Source organism: Podarcis tiliguerta, assembly GCF_965153285.1.
Source record: "Podarcis tiliguerta genome assembly, chromosome: Z".
In the NCBI taxonomy this organism is placed as follows: domain Eukaryota; kingdom Metazoa; phylum Chordata; class Lepidosauria; order Squamata; family Lacertidae; genus Podarcis; species Podarcis tiliguerta.
The window spans coordinates 41057361-41070373 of record NC_139553.1 but is presented as its reverse complement, the minus strand read 5'-3'; the positions used below and the strand labels follow the sequence as shown (position 1 = coordinate 41070373).

General features: G+C 42.7%; 1 protein-coding gene across 1 annotated transcript in view; it reads right to left on the bottom strand.

The window, feature by feature from the left end:
* The window catches only part of RNF128 (ring finger protein 128), a 45512-nt gene that overhangs the window by 6791 nt on the left and 25708 nt on the right, over positions 1-13013 (bottom strand). The window contains exons 2-4 of the mRNA XM_083422346.1: positions 6953-7200; positions 2466-2537; positions 20-102 (exon numbers count right to left, since the gene is read on the bottom strand). Coding sequence (XP_083278472.1) covers positions 20-102; positions 2466-2537; positions 6953-7200 — 403 coding nt within the window. The remainder of the gene's footprint in view (positions 1-19; positions 103-2465; positions 2538-6952; positions 7201-13013) is intronic.

Here is a 13013-nt window from a genome sequence, read left to right as displayed (position 1 = left end):
GGGTGGGGAATTAACCTACTTGCACGTTAAAATTCGCACAACATCATTTGGCTTGTACACTTCAATGCACACAGCACAGGTATCAGCATCAGCACCGGTTTCCTAAAGAAATGAAAAAAAATATCCTTGTTAGAGACTTTTGTTTTAAACAAGCATGATAGCATTTAGCAAGTGTGGTAGTCACAAAACAGGGAGTGGAACACTAGACTTGCAGTATTCCAAAATACTATTCTACAGTTGTGGTGAGTTTTAAGAATACATTTTTGCTTTTTATCTCCAGAGTGTTAAGGGTAACAATATCTACAAGACAATCTACAAGACAACAATATCTACAATATCTTTAGCAAAAAAGAAGACCAAAATATATGTAATGGAATCTATTCCATCAAAGCTATTTTACTTTTGCAGTCTTGTAGAATTCAGTCTAATATAAAAATACTGCAAAAAGCCAAAGTTGAAGCATGGCCTTTCAGTGTTCCTCCTCCAAACAAACTATAAATGTTGTCTATCATTTCCACCCAACCTTTAAGTAAGGACAATTCAACGGCGTTTAAAAATGTGCAAAGCAGTTTTAACAGGCTCTTATCCTTTTATACCTATTTGAGAAATTCATGGCTACAAAAACATCTCTTTGCTGCGGATAAAGAGGGATCACAAACTGACCTAGTGTAATATATTAATCTTTCTGTATTATAAAACAAACAATTTCTGCATGATAATATTAGGAATGTCATTAGGATTAACAAAATATTTTAAGACCAAGGGGAGTTCTAAGTAAGCAGTTTTATACCTATGGGGCACTCAGAGGAGCTTCACAGAATAAGAAAAGTAGAACAAAAATTATTTTTTAAAAAACCCCAAGAGATTTAAAATGTTACCATAACTAAAAAGCAGCAACCTAAAATGCAAAGGTGGCAACAGGAGAATATTAAACACTAGCTACTGGCTGAAGTTTCCAAATTACTGTGAAGGTAGGTCAGAGAATGTGCACGGAATTTCAGCAGGATATTCTAGAGCATGTTCAGGCTTGAGTCTCCAGATGTTGAACTACAACTCCCAACATCCCCAGTCAGTTTAGCCAATGGGTGAGTGATGATTAGTTTTAGCCCAGCAACATCTGGCTATCCTAGGTTGAAGAGCACTGTGGCATCACCACTGACAGTTTTTGTCTTTCATGTTCTCCCAACAGACATCCTAATATGATGGCACAGGGAGAAAGAAACTCAAAGTTGATCTTAAGATCTGGTACGTGGGGAACCTTTGGCTCTCCAGATGTTGCTAAATATAGCTCCCATTATCTCTAGCCATTAACAATGCTTGCTGGGGCTGATGGGAGGAACTGTAGTGCAGTAACATTTGGAGGGACCAAAGGTTCCCTACACCTTGCCTAGCAAGTCTGCATGGGAGCAGAGGGTCCTTAAGATAGCTAGGCCCTAATAAGATAGGAGTGCCTGGCGTGCTCTGGTCCATGGGGTCACGAAGAGTCGGACACGACTAAATGACTAAACAACAACAACAATAAGACAATTTAGGGGCTTTAAAGGCCAAGACAAGCACTTTAAATTGAGCTCAGAAACAGGAAACCTTCAAACAATATGGGACTGGAACTATATAATCCAATTGATGGTGCCAGACACAACGCACTTCTTTGTATGTGGACTGAAGATTAAGGTATAATTTTGATAGAGGGCTATATACATATAATTTTGTGTATTATTATTATTATTATTACTACTACTATCATTACTGGTGTTGTCTATGTTTCTTATCTCTCTGTTCTGTCCGCCCCACCCCCTTTTCTTTTTCTGTTCTCTTTCTTGTCTTTTTGATTCTATTTGTTCCAGATACAGTGAACGCAAATGTGATCCGTGCAGGAAGCACGTTCGCAACCCACAGCACCGTGTCTGCGCCTGTGCAGGTTGCAATTCAGCGCTTCTGCACATGAGCAAAATGCTTCTGCGCATGCGCCAAAACCAGGAAGTAACCTGTTCCAGTACTTCTAGGTTCGGCACGGTGCGCAACCCAAAATCGCACAACCCAAAGCGTCTGTAAACCGAGGTATGACTGTACTATTTTATTGTTTTGTGAAAACTTTAATAAAAATCTTGGTGGGGCGGGGAAAGAGACACAAGTCTGGCTGCTATATTTTAGAGTAGCTGAAGGTTGGGCTGTTTTTAAAGGTTGCCTTTAATGGGGAAAGCATTGGAGTTTTTTGTTCTGGAAGAAACTAAAGTGTGGTTAACGGAGGTAAGTTAGCCTTTGGAGAGGCCAAAGGAGGTAAGTTAGTCTTTGGGGAGGCCAAAAGCAGAATAGCAGTACAGAGTTGGTAGAAGGGTCTACAGGCCACTGCCAACAGCCGAGCACTCAAAGAAGGTGACAGGCCTGAGAACACACCAAATTGTTCCATCAGTACAAGTGCAACCCCACCCAGAGCACCATGAACCACTTTCTCTCAGTTACATTACCTTGTCTCCATGCTTCAGTGTACGTAACTGAAGCTGTCCAATGGCTTTTTTGGCATCTGCTTTCAGCCGTCTCTGTAACAGACAAGCACTAGGTCAACACGAAACTTGCTCTCCCATAAAAATCTATAAACACCAACTGCTACACAATTCATTAACGTTGAATGGGGTGTTTCCATAGGCAGATGGATAACTCTTGCCTAACAGTGGCAACCGGAAGATAATTATGAGCCAAGATATGCATGGATGTTTAACTGAAGTGTTTATTTAGCATTCCTAAAGAACACTGGAGTTTATTTAGCAGGCAATGCTTGCTTGCCTCTAAAGACTAAAGGACATCAAAGTTCTCAAACACAATTCCAATGTTTTCAGAAAGTACTTCTCATTAAAGTATTAAAAAGTCCTGCAGAGACTGAACCCCCCCCCCACTTGTTTCAGAATCTCTAATATTCCTTGCATTGACCTCATGTTGGCTATACACAAAACAGATGCAAACGTGATCTTTTTGTTCCAGTCATTAGCTTGCAATCACACTCTTGCAAGTCTCTACTGTGTGTTGAACTAAGCCTGTGTATCAGTTAAACAAAGTCACCCACCGCCCTTAGCTTGTTTGAAGCAATTTCTAATTGGAAAGGGAAAACGTGTGCTGTTGATCTAATCTGGAAAGCTGCAAGCTTTTCTATTCTCTTAATGACAGGAATACTCAAGTATCATGGAGTCTGGTTTGAAATGCACAAATGCATCAACTGGAATATTGTGACTCTCTTCCATTTAGCTGATAAGGAAATTGTTACTAAATTTATCGCCCCACCCTTCACCAGCAGGTACAATAGTAGGGTGTTTACAACAATGTAAAAATTTAAAACAGTTAAAGCAGATTACACTCAGAGGAATAGGCTGGGTCACAGTTGCCACAATGTCAGAAATGAAACTGGATAGGTGGCATTCTCCTCCTCAGCCAACAGAGACTGGCAGATGAGCACAGGCAAGCTAATCAAGTAACTCCTATTGTCCTCAATTTTTGTTTCAGTAGGCCAGCTCCAATCAAAGCTCTGCTTAATTGCCAGGAATGCTACAGCCTAACTCACCAGTCTTTTATCAAAGCTGACACAAACCACTCCCAGATCTGCTCTGATCGGACACAAGCCATAGAACAGGAAAAGATGCTAAAAGAACAAGGAAGTTGTTCTCAAGCCTCATTAATCTGATGCTCAAAAAAACTTCAAGGAAATAGTAAGCAATATTTGAAAGAACATCATATTAGGAGCTTTTGGAAGCCTACAAGATCTGCTGGCAACAGGTTTCCATAACATGCAGGCGCTGAAGTGTTCAGGATATTTGCAAAATAAATTCCTATATGCATACTGATGCAGTCTTCCCTGCAAGTTGCTTCTTGGTTTCTAGCACCTCTCCTAAAACCGAAAGCCAACAAGCAAACACAAAGGCAACAAATCACCTATGGGTTCACTGCCTAAATTTGCCAGATGAGGTCCTTCCCTGATACAAGAAGAGTCTTTCAGTGGCATGTGGCAGAATGGAAATTGTCTCTCATTTACTTAGAGATTAATTGTCATAATGAGCCCTAAAGATTCACATCCTTTTAGGAGGCTATAAATACTGATGAGCCACAATGAATACATTTTTGCACAAATACGACTCATTTATCATCACAACTCGTAATTTCAGCTAGGCTGGTAAGAAGCAAGGGAAAGGCTGTAATTATGCACTAGAAGAACCTGAATGGTAGATGCCTGCAGTAGGTCACACTGCTGTCTCTCAAAGACGAGTCAAACCCATTTAGGATGGGGAGGGCACTACAAATTGGACACTTGACCTTGGCTCCTATCACTGGAAATATGTGGTACCAGGAACAGCTGCTCTTACTCTGCAGTAACTCAAAATATACTGTTTGAGCATTTCCTGGCAAAAACACATCAAAGAATGCCAGGCATTCATTAACAGCCCTTGAAGAGTAGGTGACTGATTGATACCTACATATATAAAAGAAAGAACATAAGTTAGAAGGTAATTGATTTTCAAGAGAGGAGCTTATTACAACGAGGTTATTTTCAGCCAGACCAAACTGATCAGTTAAAAAAAAATATCACAAGGCAAATGCCCTTCTCTGTCTAAAAATCAGGAAGCCTGAACAGTGTAAATTTCATCTGCCAAGCAAGAACTCTAGTCCCTGTTGTGGTTTCTATTTCCCACATTAGATATTGCATGAATAGAATGCTTGAGAGGGGAACTTAATTACCAACACAGAATACGCAGACTAGCTAGGAAATACTAAAGAAACACAAAATAAGTGGGAATATTTTATCCCTTTCAGCCTCTCATCATGATAATGCTAGGCATACAAAAGAAACTGTTATGCAGTTGTAGCAGTGAAATCTACCATATGCATTCAGATTTCAGTAGAATAGAGGTGTGGAGATGCAGAAAGAAAAGCCAAATGAAACCACTAGTACATTTCCTATAAAAGGTAAAGGTACCCCTGCCCGTACGGGCCAGTCTTGCCAGACTCTAGGGTTGTGCGCTCATCTCACTCTAGAGGCCGGGAGCCAGCGCTCCGCAGACACTTCCGGGTCACGTGGCCAGCGTGACAAGCTGCATCTGGCGAGCCAGCGCAGCACACAGAACACCGTTTACCTTCCCGTTAGTAAGCGGTCCCTATTTATCTACTTGCACCCGGGGGTGCTTTCGAACTGCTAGGTTGGCAGGTGCTGGGACCGAGCGACGGGAGTGCACCCCGCCGCGGGGATTCGAACCGCCGACCTTTCGATCGGCAAGTTCTAGGTGCTGAGGCTTTGACCCACAGCGCCACCCGGGTCCCTTACTGGTGCCTTTATAGGCAAAGGAGTCCAAAAATTAGTAGGAGGGAGTCTTAAGTACTTCACATCCCTATCACCTCTCAGTGATCAAGCTAACCTCCCTTGTCCAAGATAAACGACTGGGCTTGTCAACTTTTGGGGGCCTGTGGGCACCTCTGGATTAGGATTGATGTCCTAATAAATTTTCCTTCCCCTATCTTCCCTGGAACTTTTTGCATATAAATTAAAGTGTATTGCAATAATTGCTAGTCTTTATTGATGCCCCCAAATAAACTTCCCATATGTTCCCATGCCCAGTGGCAGTCCTTACTTGCTATGGTCAAGTAGCTATAAAACTACAATAGGCATTCCCGGTTGTCACATCCTACCCCTTGTAGCGGGATGCGGGTGGCGCTGTGGTCTAAACCACTGAGCCTAGGGCTTGCCAATCAGAAGGTTGGCGGTTCGAATCCCCGCGATGGAGTGAGCTCCCATTGTTTGGTCCCAGCTCCTGCCAACCTAGCAGTTTGAAAGCACATCAAAGTGCAAGTAGATAAATAGGTACCGCTCCAGTGGGAAGGCAAACTGTGTTTCCTTGCACTGCTCTGGTTTGCCAGAAGCCGCTTAGTCACGCTGGCCACACGACCCGAAAGCTGTAGGCCGGCTCCCTCGGCCAGTAAAGCGAGATAAATGCCGCAACCCCAGAGTCGTCCGCGACTGGACTTAACTGTCAGGGGTCCCTTTACCCTTTACCTTTACCCCTCGGAGACCCAGAATCACATTATATGAAGAATTCACTTTCCATATAAGGAACTTCAATCAAGTATTTAAACCACCTATTTATTAGAAGCACAGCTGATTGGGAAACTGGGAGGCAGCTTATATATTGTATCCACACTGCTTACTGGGCTTTGCATGGGTGATAAAGAGCTCTAGAGAGACTACTAGACTAATTAGCAATTCCCTGCATAGACTTTGAAAATCCAAGACAACACTCTCAATGTGTAAACATCACAGAACAGAGCTAACTTGTTTAGTTAATGAGATTCAAGCCTCCTTCTTAAGTTGCATATAAAGAGGTGAATCCACCATTCATGGAACTATGATTAATCTTAACATAGATTTGTAGCATGCTGGCAGAAGTGAGTTGTGATAAACAGCAGCAACTGACCCCCTGAATCCAGCGTTTTCTACACACCTGAGAAAAGCTTTAGCAAATGTCTTCACATGTCTTGAGGAGTAGGGGGGTACATTTTGCCATAAACATGAGGCTGTGAGAGAACCAGTGTCTACTAACAAGCAGAGGCAAGTGAGAGCAAAAATACTGGGACAATAAAGTCCAGAAAATGCCCTGTTGGGTCAAACGAAAGGCCCATCTAGTCTAGCATGCTGTTCTCAGTATTGAACCAAAGGCCGATGACATGTGTGCATCAGAGATTCCCAGCAAGTGGAATTCAGAGGCATCCTTCTGCCATCCTGCGAGGGACTATTACTGAGGCATCCATAAGTCCAGAACATTGCCTGTAGGGCCTCAGCTGCTAAAGCAAGATCAACTATAGCATGCTGGAGCACTTAGCATATGTTATGTCAGTGTTACATCAGAAGGCCAGTGTTGATTTTGCTATGTAAATTGGCACATCCAGACTCTCCAGTGAAGAATGCATATGAGAAACTCACCTGTCTCCTGTTCTGGGCCCTTGCAAGTCTAAGCCTCCTTGCAGAATAAAATATAAAGTACCCAACAGTGGCTGCTGTGACGATGAAGAAAGACACAGAAACAAAGAAGATGGAGTAGTTATTCATCCATGATCCGTGTTTTTTCCCCACTTCAATAACCATGGTCACTTGGTAGCCTTGTTCCAGCCTACGGAGGATTTCAATGCCTTTTGAATGGCTAATCATAATGGCCACAGTGTTTCCCGTACCTGTGAGAAAAAGACAGAGGTCTGAGAGTTAGATTTCCCTACCAAAGTTGAGTATTAACCTATAAAAGCCCATTTAGTATTCTATATCTTGTTCTCCTTTAATTTTAGGCAATATATGTAAGTCAGGACAGTTGCCTTGAATGAACAACTATGGCAGGCATGTCCAACTTTCAAGAGACTGCAATCTACTAAAAAAACTGGCAGTGGTATATCCATTAAACTGACCAAAGTTGTTGAGGTTTTTTTGGGGGGGTGGCAGGTCCCACAACTGACCACGATCAACCCCAGACCCCCCCCATCAGATTGTGATTGACCTATTGGACACCCCTGAACTATACCCTCCTCCTCTGCCAAAAAAAGGGGCATTTTTATGGGATCTGCTCCTGGATTCGTTGGAGGGCGCACATGGTTTTTTGGGGGGTGGGGGGGTTGGTTGTCAAAAGCCAAGGTGGCATGTTACTGACTCTTGGCATATTTTTGCACTGAGGCTATTGATTGGAGGGCCAGGATGTCTGATAGTTTAGTCCAGGGTAGAAAAACCTTCCTTCTGTAAAGTATACCACAAGACTCAACATCTATTTTTGTGCAAGGTTGCTCACATTGGACAAGAACATAGCAAAGCAGCCGTTCAAAACAATGGCCAACCAACAGTATCTGTTGGGGACCTTGGAGAGCTGCAGCCATGGATCTCTCTAAACAGAAGACAGTCTTGTCTACTCAACTGAGAAAAAGTGTGCTCTTTCTAATATATCACCTTTTAGTCTGTGCACAATCAAGGTACATGCTGATGGCTTTTATTTATTTACTCTGCCATGTCGGCGTGGGATTACTTCTTACACAGTGCTGAGTACTGTTTTACTTAAGAACAGTATTACAATTGGAAAGGTCAGCTATTGTTATGAAAGTCAAGCCACAGACCTGAGGATGTAATGAAAGAGCGAGATGACTTTAAAAAAATAAAATCCCACTGTGGATCAACAGAAGCACAGACTGCCTGAAATAGTGACTGAATTGCAACGTATCTCTGGCTGCTTAGAACTAAGCTTAAACTCAACAGAATACAGAAAGGGGCTCTTCTCTGATACATACAGAGAAAATATACAATAGCAACATCTAACAAGGACAAACACTTCATGGGAGCATAATATTCTGCACAATTATGACAGCAAGTAAACCCAGCAGTGTCAGAATAGAACCACAAAACATTACACAGTTCCTCTTACGACAGTCAAAGTCAAAGGCGTCAAAAGGGTTTCAATACAGTAGTACCTCGGGTTAAGTAATTAGTTCGTTCCGGAGGTCTGTACTTAACCTGAAACTGTTCTTAACCTGAAGAACCACTTTAGCTAATGGGGCCTCCTGCTGCCGCCGCGCCACCAGAGCACGATTTCTGATCTCATCCTGAAGCAAAGTTCTTAACCCAAGGTACTATTTCTGAGTTAGCTGAGTCTGTAACCTGAAGTGTATGTTACCCGAGGTACCACTGTATATCTCTTTTCATATTGCTGAATATTTGTTAATAGAGACTGAATATGTATTACCAATTTGTGATAATTGAACCACCATTTTAAGTTCAAATAAGTTCTTTAAAAGTGCAGCTGTGTTAATATAATCTTTGATTGTTTTATTAGATTATTAAGAGACTAGACTAAGCAGATCAATTTTATCTGCAAGTATAGAACAGCTATTCAGAATTAAACAAAAGAAAAGCCCCACAAAAGCAGCTAAGGTAACCGCTTCCATGAGAATGTAGGAAAGAAGGTTAGCCAGACAATTTGATAAAACATTTCCTTGTATACCCCATTTAAACTCTATACACTAATCACTGATTAAATTATACAGAATGAGGGCTAAACTATGAGTTTTGGTATATGTTTTGAACAGAAACGCAATAAATTTGATTTAAGCATTGGTCAGCTGGGGACTAAAAAAAGGACATTTAACATTTCCTGGGACTGCAAAGCTGTAGGGAAGCAAACTAAGGAACCACGTGGAGATCCACTCTTGCCTCCCAGTAATAAATGTCATTGCAAGGGGAAGACCTACCGGGCCTCACCCAGAAGCAGCAGCAGCTGACTGGCACTGGCTTCCCCTGTCTTTGCCCACAAGAATACTTGGCTCCCAAATGTTGCTTGCACTGAGATACAGAGCGCAACAGAAGCTTACTCTACCACTATCAGCCAAAGAACAAAAAGCTATCATGAGGGGCTGCACATCGCTTCTCTGTCACAAGAGACTAGGGCCCTGCGGGACTTGACATCTTTCCTCAGAGCCTGCAAGACAGAGCTGTTCCACCAGGCCTTTGGTCAGGGCGCAGCCTGACTCCCTCCTTTGGCAATCTCCACAGAACTTTAGCTTAATGGTTGCCATCAATCTGATTTTAATTAATTTTTATAATGAAATGTTTTTAGAATGTTGTACTATTTTATTGTTGTTAGCCGCCCTGAGCCCGGCTTCGGCTGGGGAGGGCAGGATATAAATAAAATTTATTATTAAAATTTATTATTAACATAGTAGCATGTTAAAAGACCAGACAAGTTCAATGTTTGGGACAAACAATGTTTGGGACAAACTTTCTGTGCTTTTTTCTTTCTTCCATCCTAAAAATGTCAGGCCCTTTAAAAGTATTATTTCAGGAATATTATTAAGTATAATTCAGAATACAGCAAAGGTGCCTGCTTAAAACATTTTTGTTCAGGCAAGCCTATCCAGACATGTAGAAGCACCTACATGTATTTTCGTCTTTTTAGCTACTGGTTGACTGTTTTAAAATATCAATTTCTAACCGTTTTTCACTGATAATTTATATGTAAACTTAAGAGCTTTTCTTATGGCTATAAGAAAGCAATATAGTGGTACCTCGTGTTACATACGCTTCAGGTTACAGACTCCACTAACCCAGAAATATTACCTCAGGTTAAGAACTTTGCTTCAGGATGAGAACAGAAATCGTGCTCCGGCGGCACGGCGGCAGCGGGAGGCCCCATTAGCTAAAGTGGTGTTTCAGGTTAAGTACGGACCTCCAGAACGAATTATGTACTTAACCCGAGGTACCACTGTATATACATTTTGTAAATGAAATAAACACTATTGTCTCAGATTGAGAGGGACAGCAGGCAACAGCCTACTGGAAAGCTCTCTTCCCTCTGTTGATTACCACCACCAGTTGAGCTGAGCTGCCCTGCATTGTCTACCTATCAACATTTTCTTGTTTCAAACTGGAGTACCAGTTCCTTCATGCACAAAGTCCAAGCCTCAACCTGCCTCCAACGTCTAATGAGAACTGCAATTATGGCAGCAAAGAGTGGCTGGGAGGGGCTGCTGATGTGCTGCAACCAAGTTAAGGCTATGTGAAAGGACATTATCTCCCACACAAACTTGCCTGGGCTCTGACATCTTTGAGAAAGGCCCTTCTCTCAATCCCACCCGCCTCACAGGCACACTCAGCGGGGATGCAGGAGAGGGCCTTTTTGGTGGCTGCTCCCATACTCTGGAACTCCCTCCCTAGAGAAGCTAGACTTCTTCTGTCAGGTTCTCTTTCTGCCAGCAGGTGAAGACCTTGTCTTTAGGAACTGACTGTCCCTAAAGAAAGGGATGGTGCTGTGATGTTTTTATTGTTGGGATAGCTCAGTCAATAGAGCAACCTGAGGGTTGAAGATTTGGTCCTTACTATGGGGCAAAGGATTCCTTCATTTCAGAGGGTTGAACTAAATGATCCTCCAAGTCCCTTCCGACTGTATAACTCCACGATTCTATGTATTTTTAATGGCTCTGTTTTTATATTGTTTTAATCCTTTTAGGGCTTTTCCATTTTATCTGTGTCTTCTATTTTTATTTGTAAGCAAGTCCTGGTCCAGGAGAAAGGCAGGATATTAAATAAATCAATTAATCAATCAATCTGCAATCAGCGTTCTACTCATGCAAAAGAACATTCAAATGAAATATTAAATGGTATGTTTGATACAGAACTTTGAGACTGCTGGATATTCCCGAACACCTGTTCAACAAAACAAAAACAACCCTAGGAATATCAATTAAATATTGGACTATAAGAATGCACAAGTATTGCCACCACTGATGCTTGAACACTTCTACCAAGAATAAATAATATATAACCTTGAATCTCATTCTCCAACTCTCAACGAGAAAATGTGGCCAGACTGGCAGGCATACAGGCTACCTGGATAAAAACAAAGCAATCTCTCCAAGCGTATGTGAGACAGCACCTGTAATTATGTACAACAGCATCCGCTTTTGTATTCAGCCCAGATATAGAACAAAGGGCAGAGGCAGCAAAGCAGGGCCATGTAGTCCTGTGCCTGTAATAATCAGTGTGGAGGAGGAATCAGGAAAGCCGGCTACATTATCGCTACCTTCCCACAGCACCAGCCATAACATGCCATCTTGCAGAGCACGTTATCTCTCCAGCAGATGTGCACCGGGTCAAATCCTAACTAATTGGGGTATACAATAAATCATGACTCAATAGCAAAAGTGAGCCTCCCTGGCAACTGTCCATCTCATAAAAGGCAGAACAGCCTCGAACTCCTACCTTTAGGGCATCCTCCTGTGGGAGGTTTGCCTGGCACCTGCACTGGTATTGTAGCCTTTTTAATCCATGGGTAGGAATAATTGTTGCACCCGAGCAGAGACAAAAGGAGCCAAACGACACCAAGGGGTTAATCCAGAGAAAGAGCGTTTTATTCTGCCATCCGGAAGGGCAGAGGCACCTGTGTGATTCAGTTCACAAAAGACAGGCCGCACCGAAAACATTTTACAAGCAGGTTTTATCCTTTTTTTCAAACCCTTTTTCCCCTCTCCCCCTTCACACATTCTTACATAGAATGTTGCTTTTTTCGTTCCCTGGTTCTGTTCCCGGAAGTATGTTGCAAATCAATGTACCAGGACAAGGTTGCTTAGATCTGGGAACCCGAAAGGTTTTCTGTTCTCAGCTCTGGGTTTGTTACAGCGTTTTTGTTACAAAGAGGACTGCTTAGCTTGTGCTTTTTGTCTTAGAGGAAATTGCAGTTTTTAAAATGCGTACGCCGAGGCCTGGCTGGGGGGGGGAATTCGCAAACAGTTTTTAGGGCTTTCTGGGGTAACCCTAACTGTACCCCTTCATTCCATACCTCTCAATTTTGGACAGCCTTTTTCTCAAAAAGGCTCGTCCCAGGAAGGCACAGGCTGATATTCTCGGGTCAGAGCTATAATCTGGGGGCGAAGCATGCGAGAAATCATATTGCGTGTCATTGTATGCAAGCATTGCAGCAAACAAGGTACAGAAAAGCAAAAAATTAGCAAAATGAAAAGTGGGCCAAGCAGCAGCAAAAACAGGCCTTTTACCCATCCTAGTTTTGGCAACCAGTCAAGCCATGACATGTCCCATCCCTCCCAGGTTTGGGTAGGAATATGGGCCACTGTTTCAAGTCCTGCTGCCAAATTGCGAATGGCCTCACCATGATCAGAGATGTTAAAGCAACAGGCCCCACCTGTGAGATTTAACGCTGCACAAAAGCCGCCATGTTGCGCCAGGAGAAAGTCCAACGCCAATCGGACTGAGAGAAACGCATTGCGTGTCTCATCCAATTGTGTGGCAATTAGCCTAAGGGCCGTGGCTGTTGTGTTAGCAACAATCTCTACCACTGCCTGGAGTCTGATTATGCGGTTCAAGTTATAGATTGGCCCCCTTGCCCCAGAGATTTTCTCTCCCCGATTCCAGGAGGCTGGAGCATAATGGGCCAGTATCCTTTCCAGAGGCCACTGATTTTGGCCCCAATCCTGGGAGCTGCCACCTGCAAGTGTTGCCAGGTCAG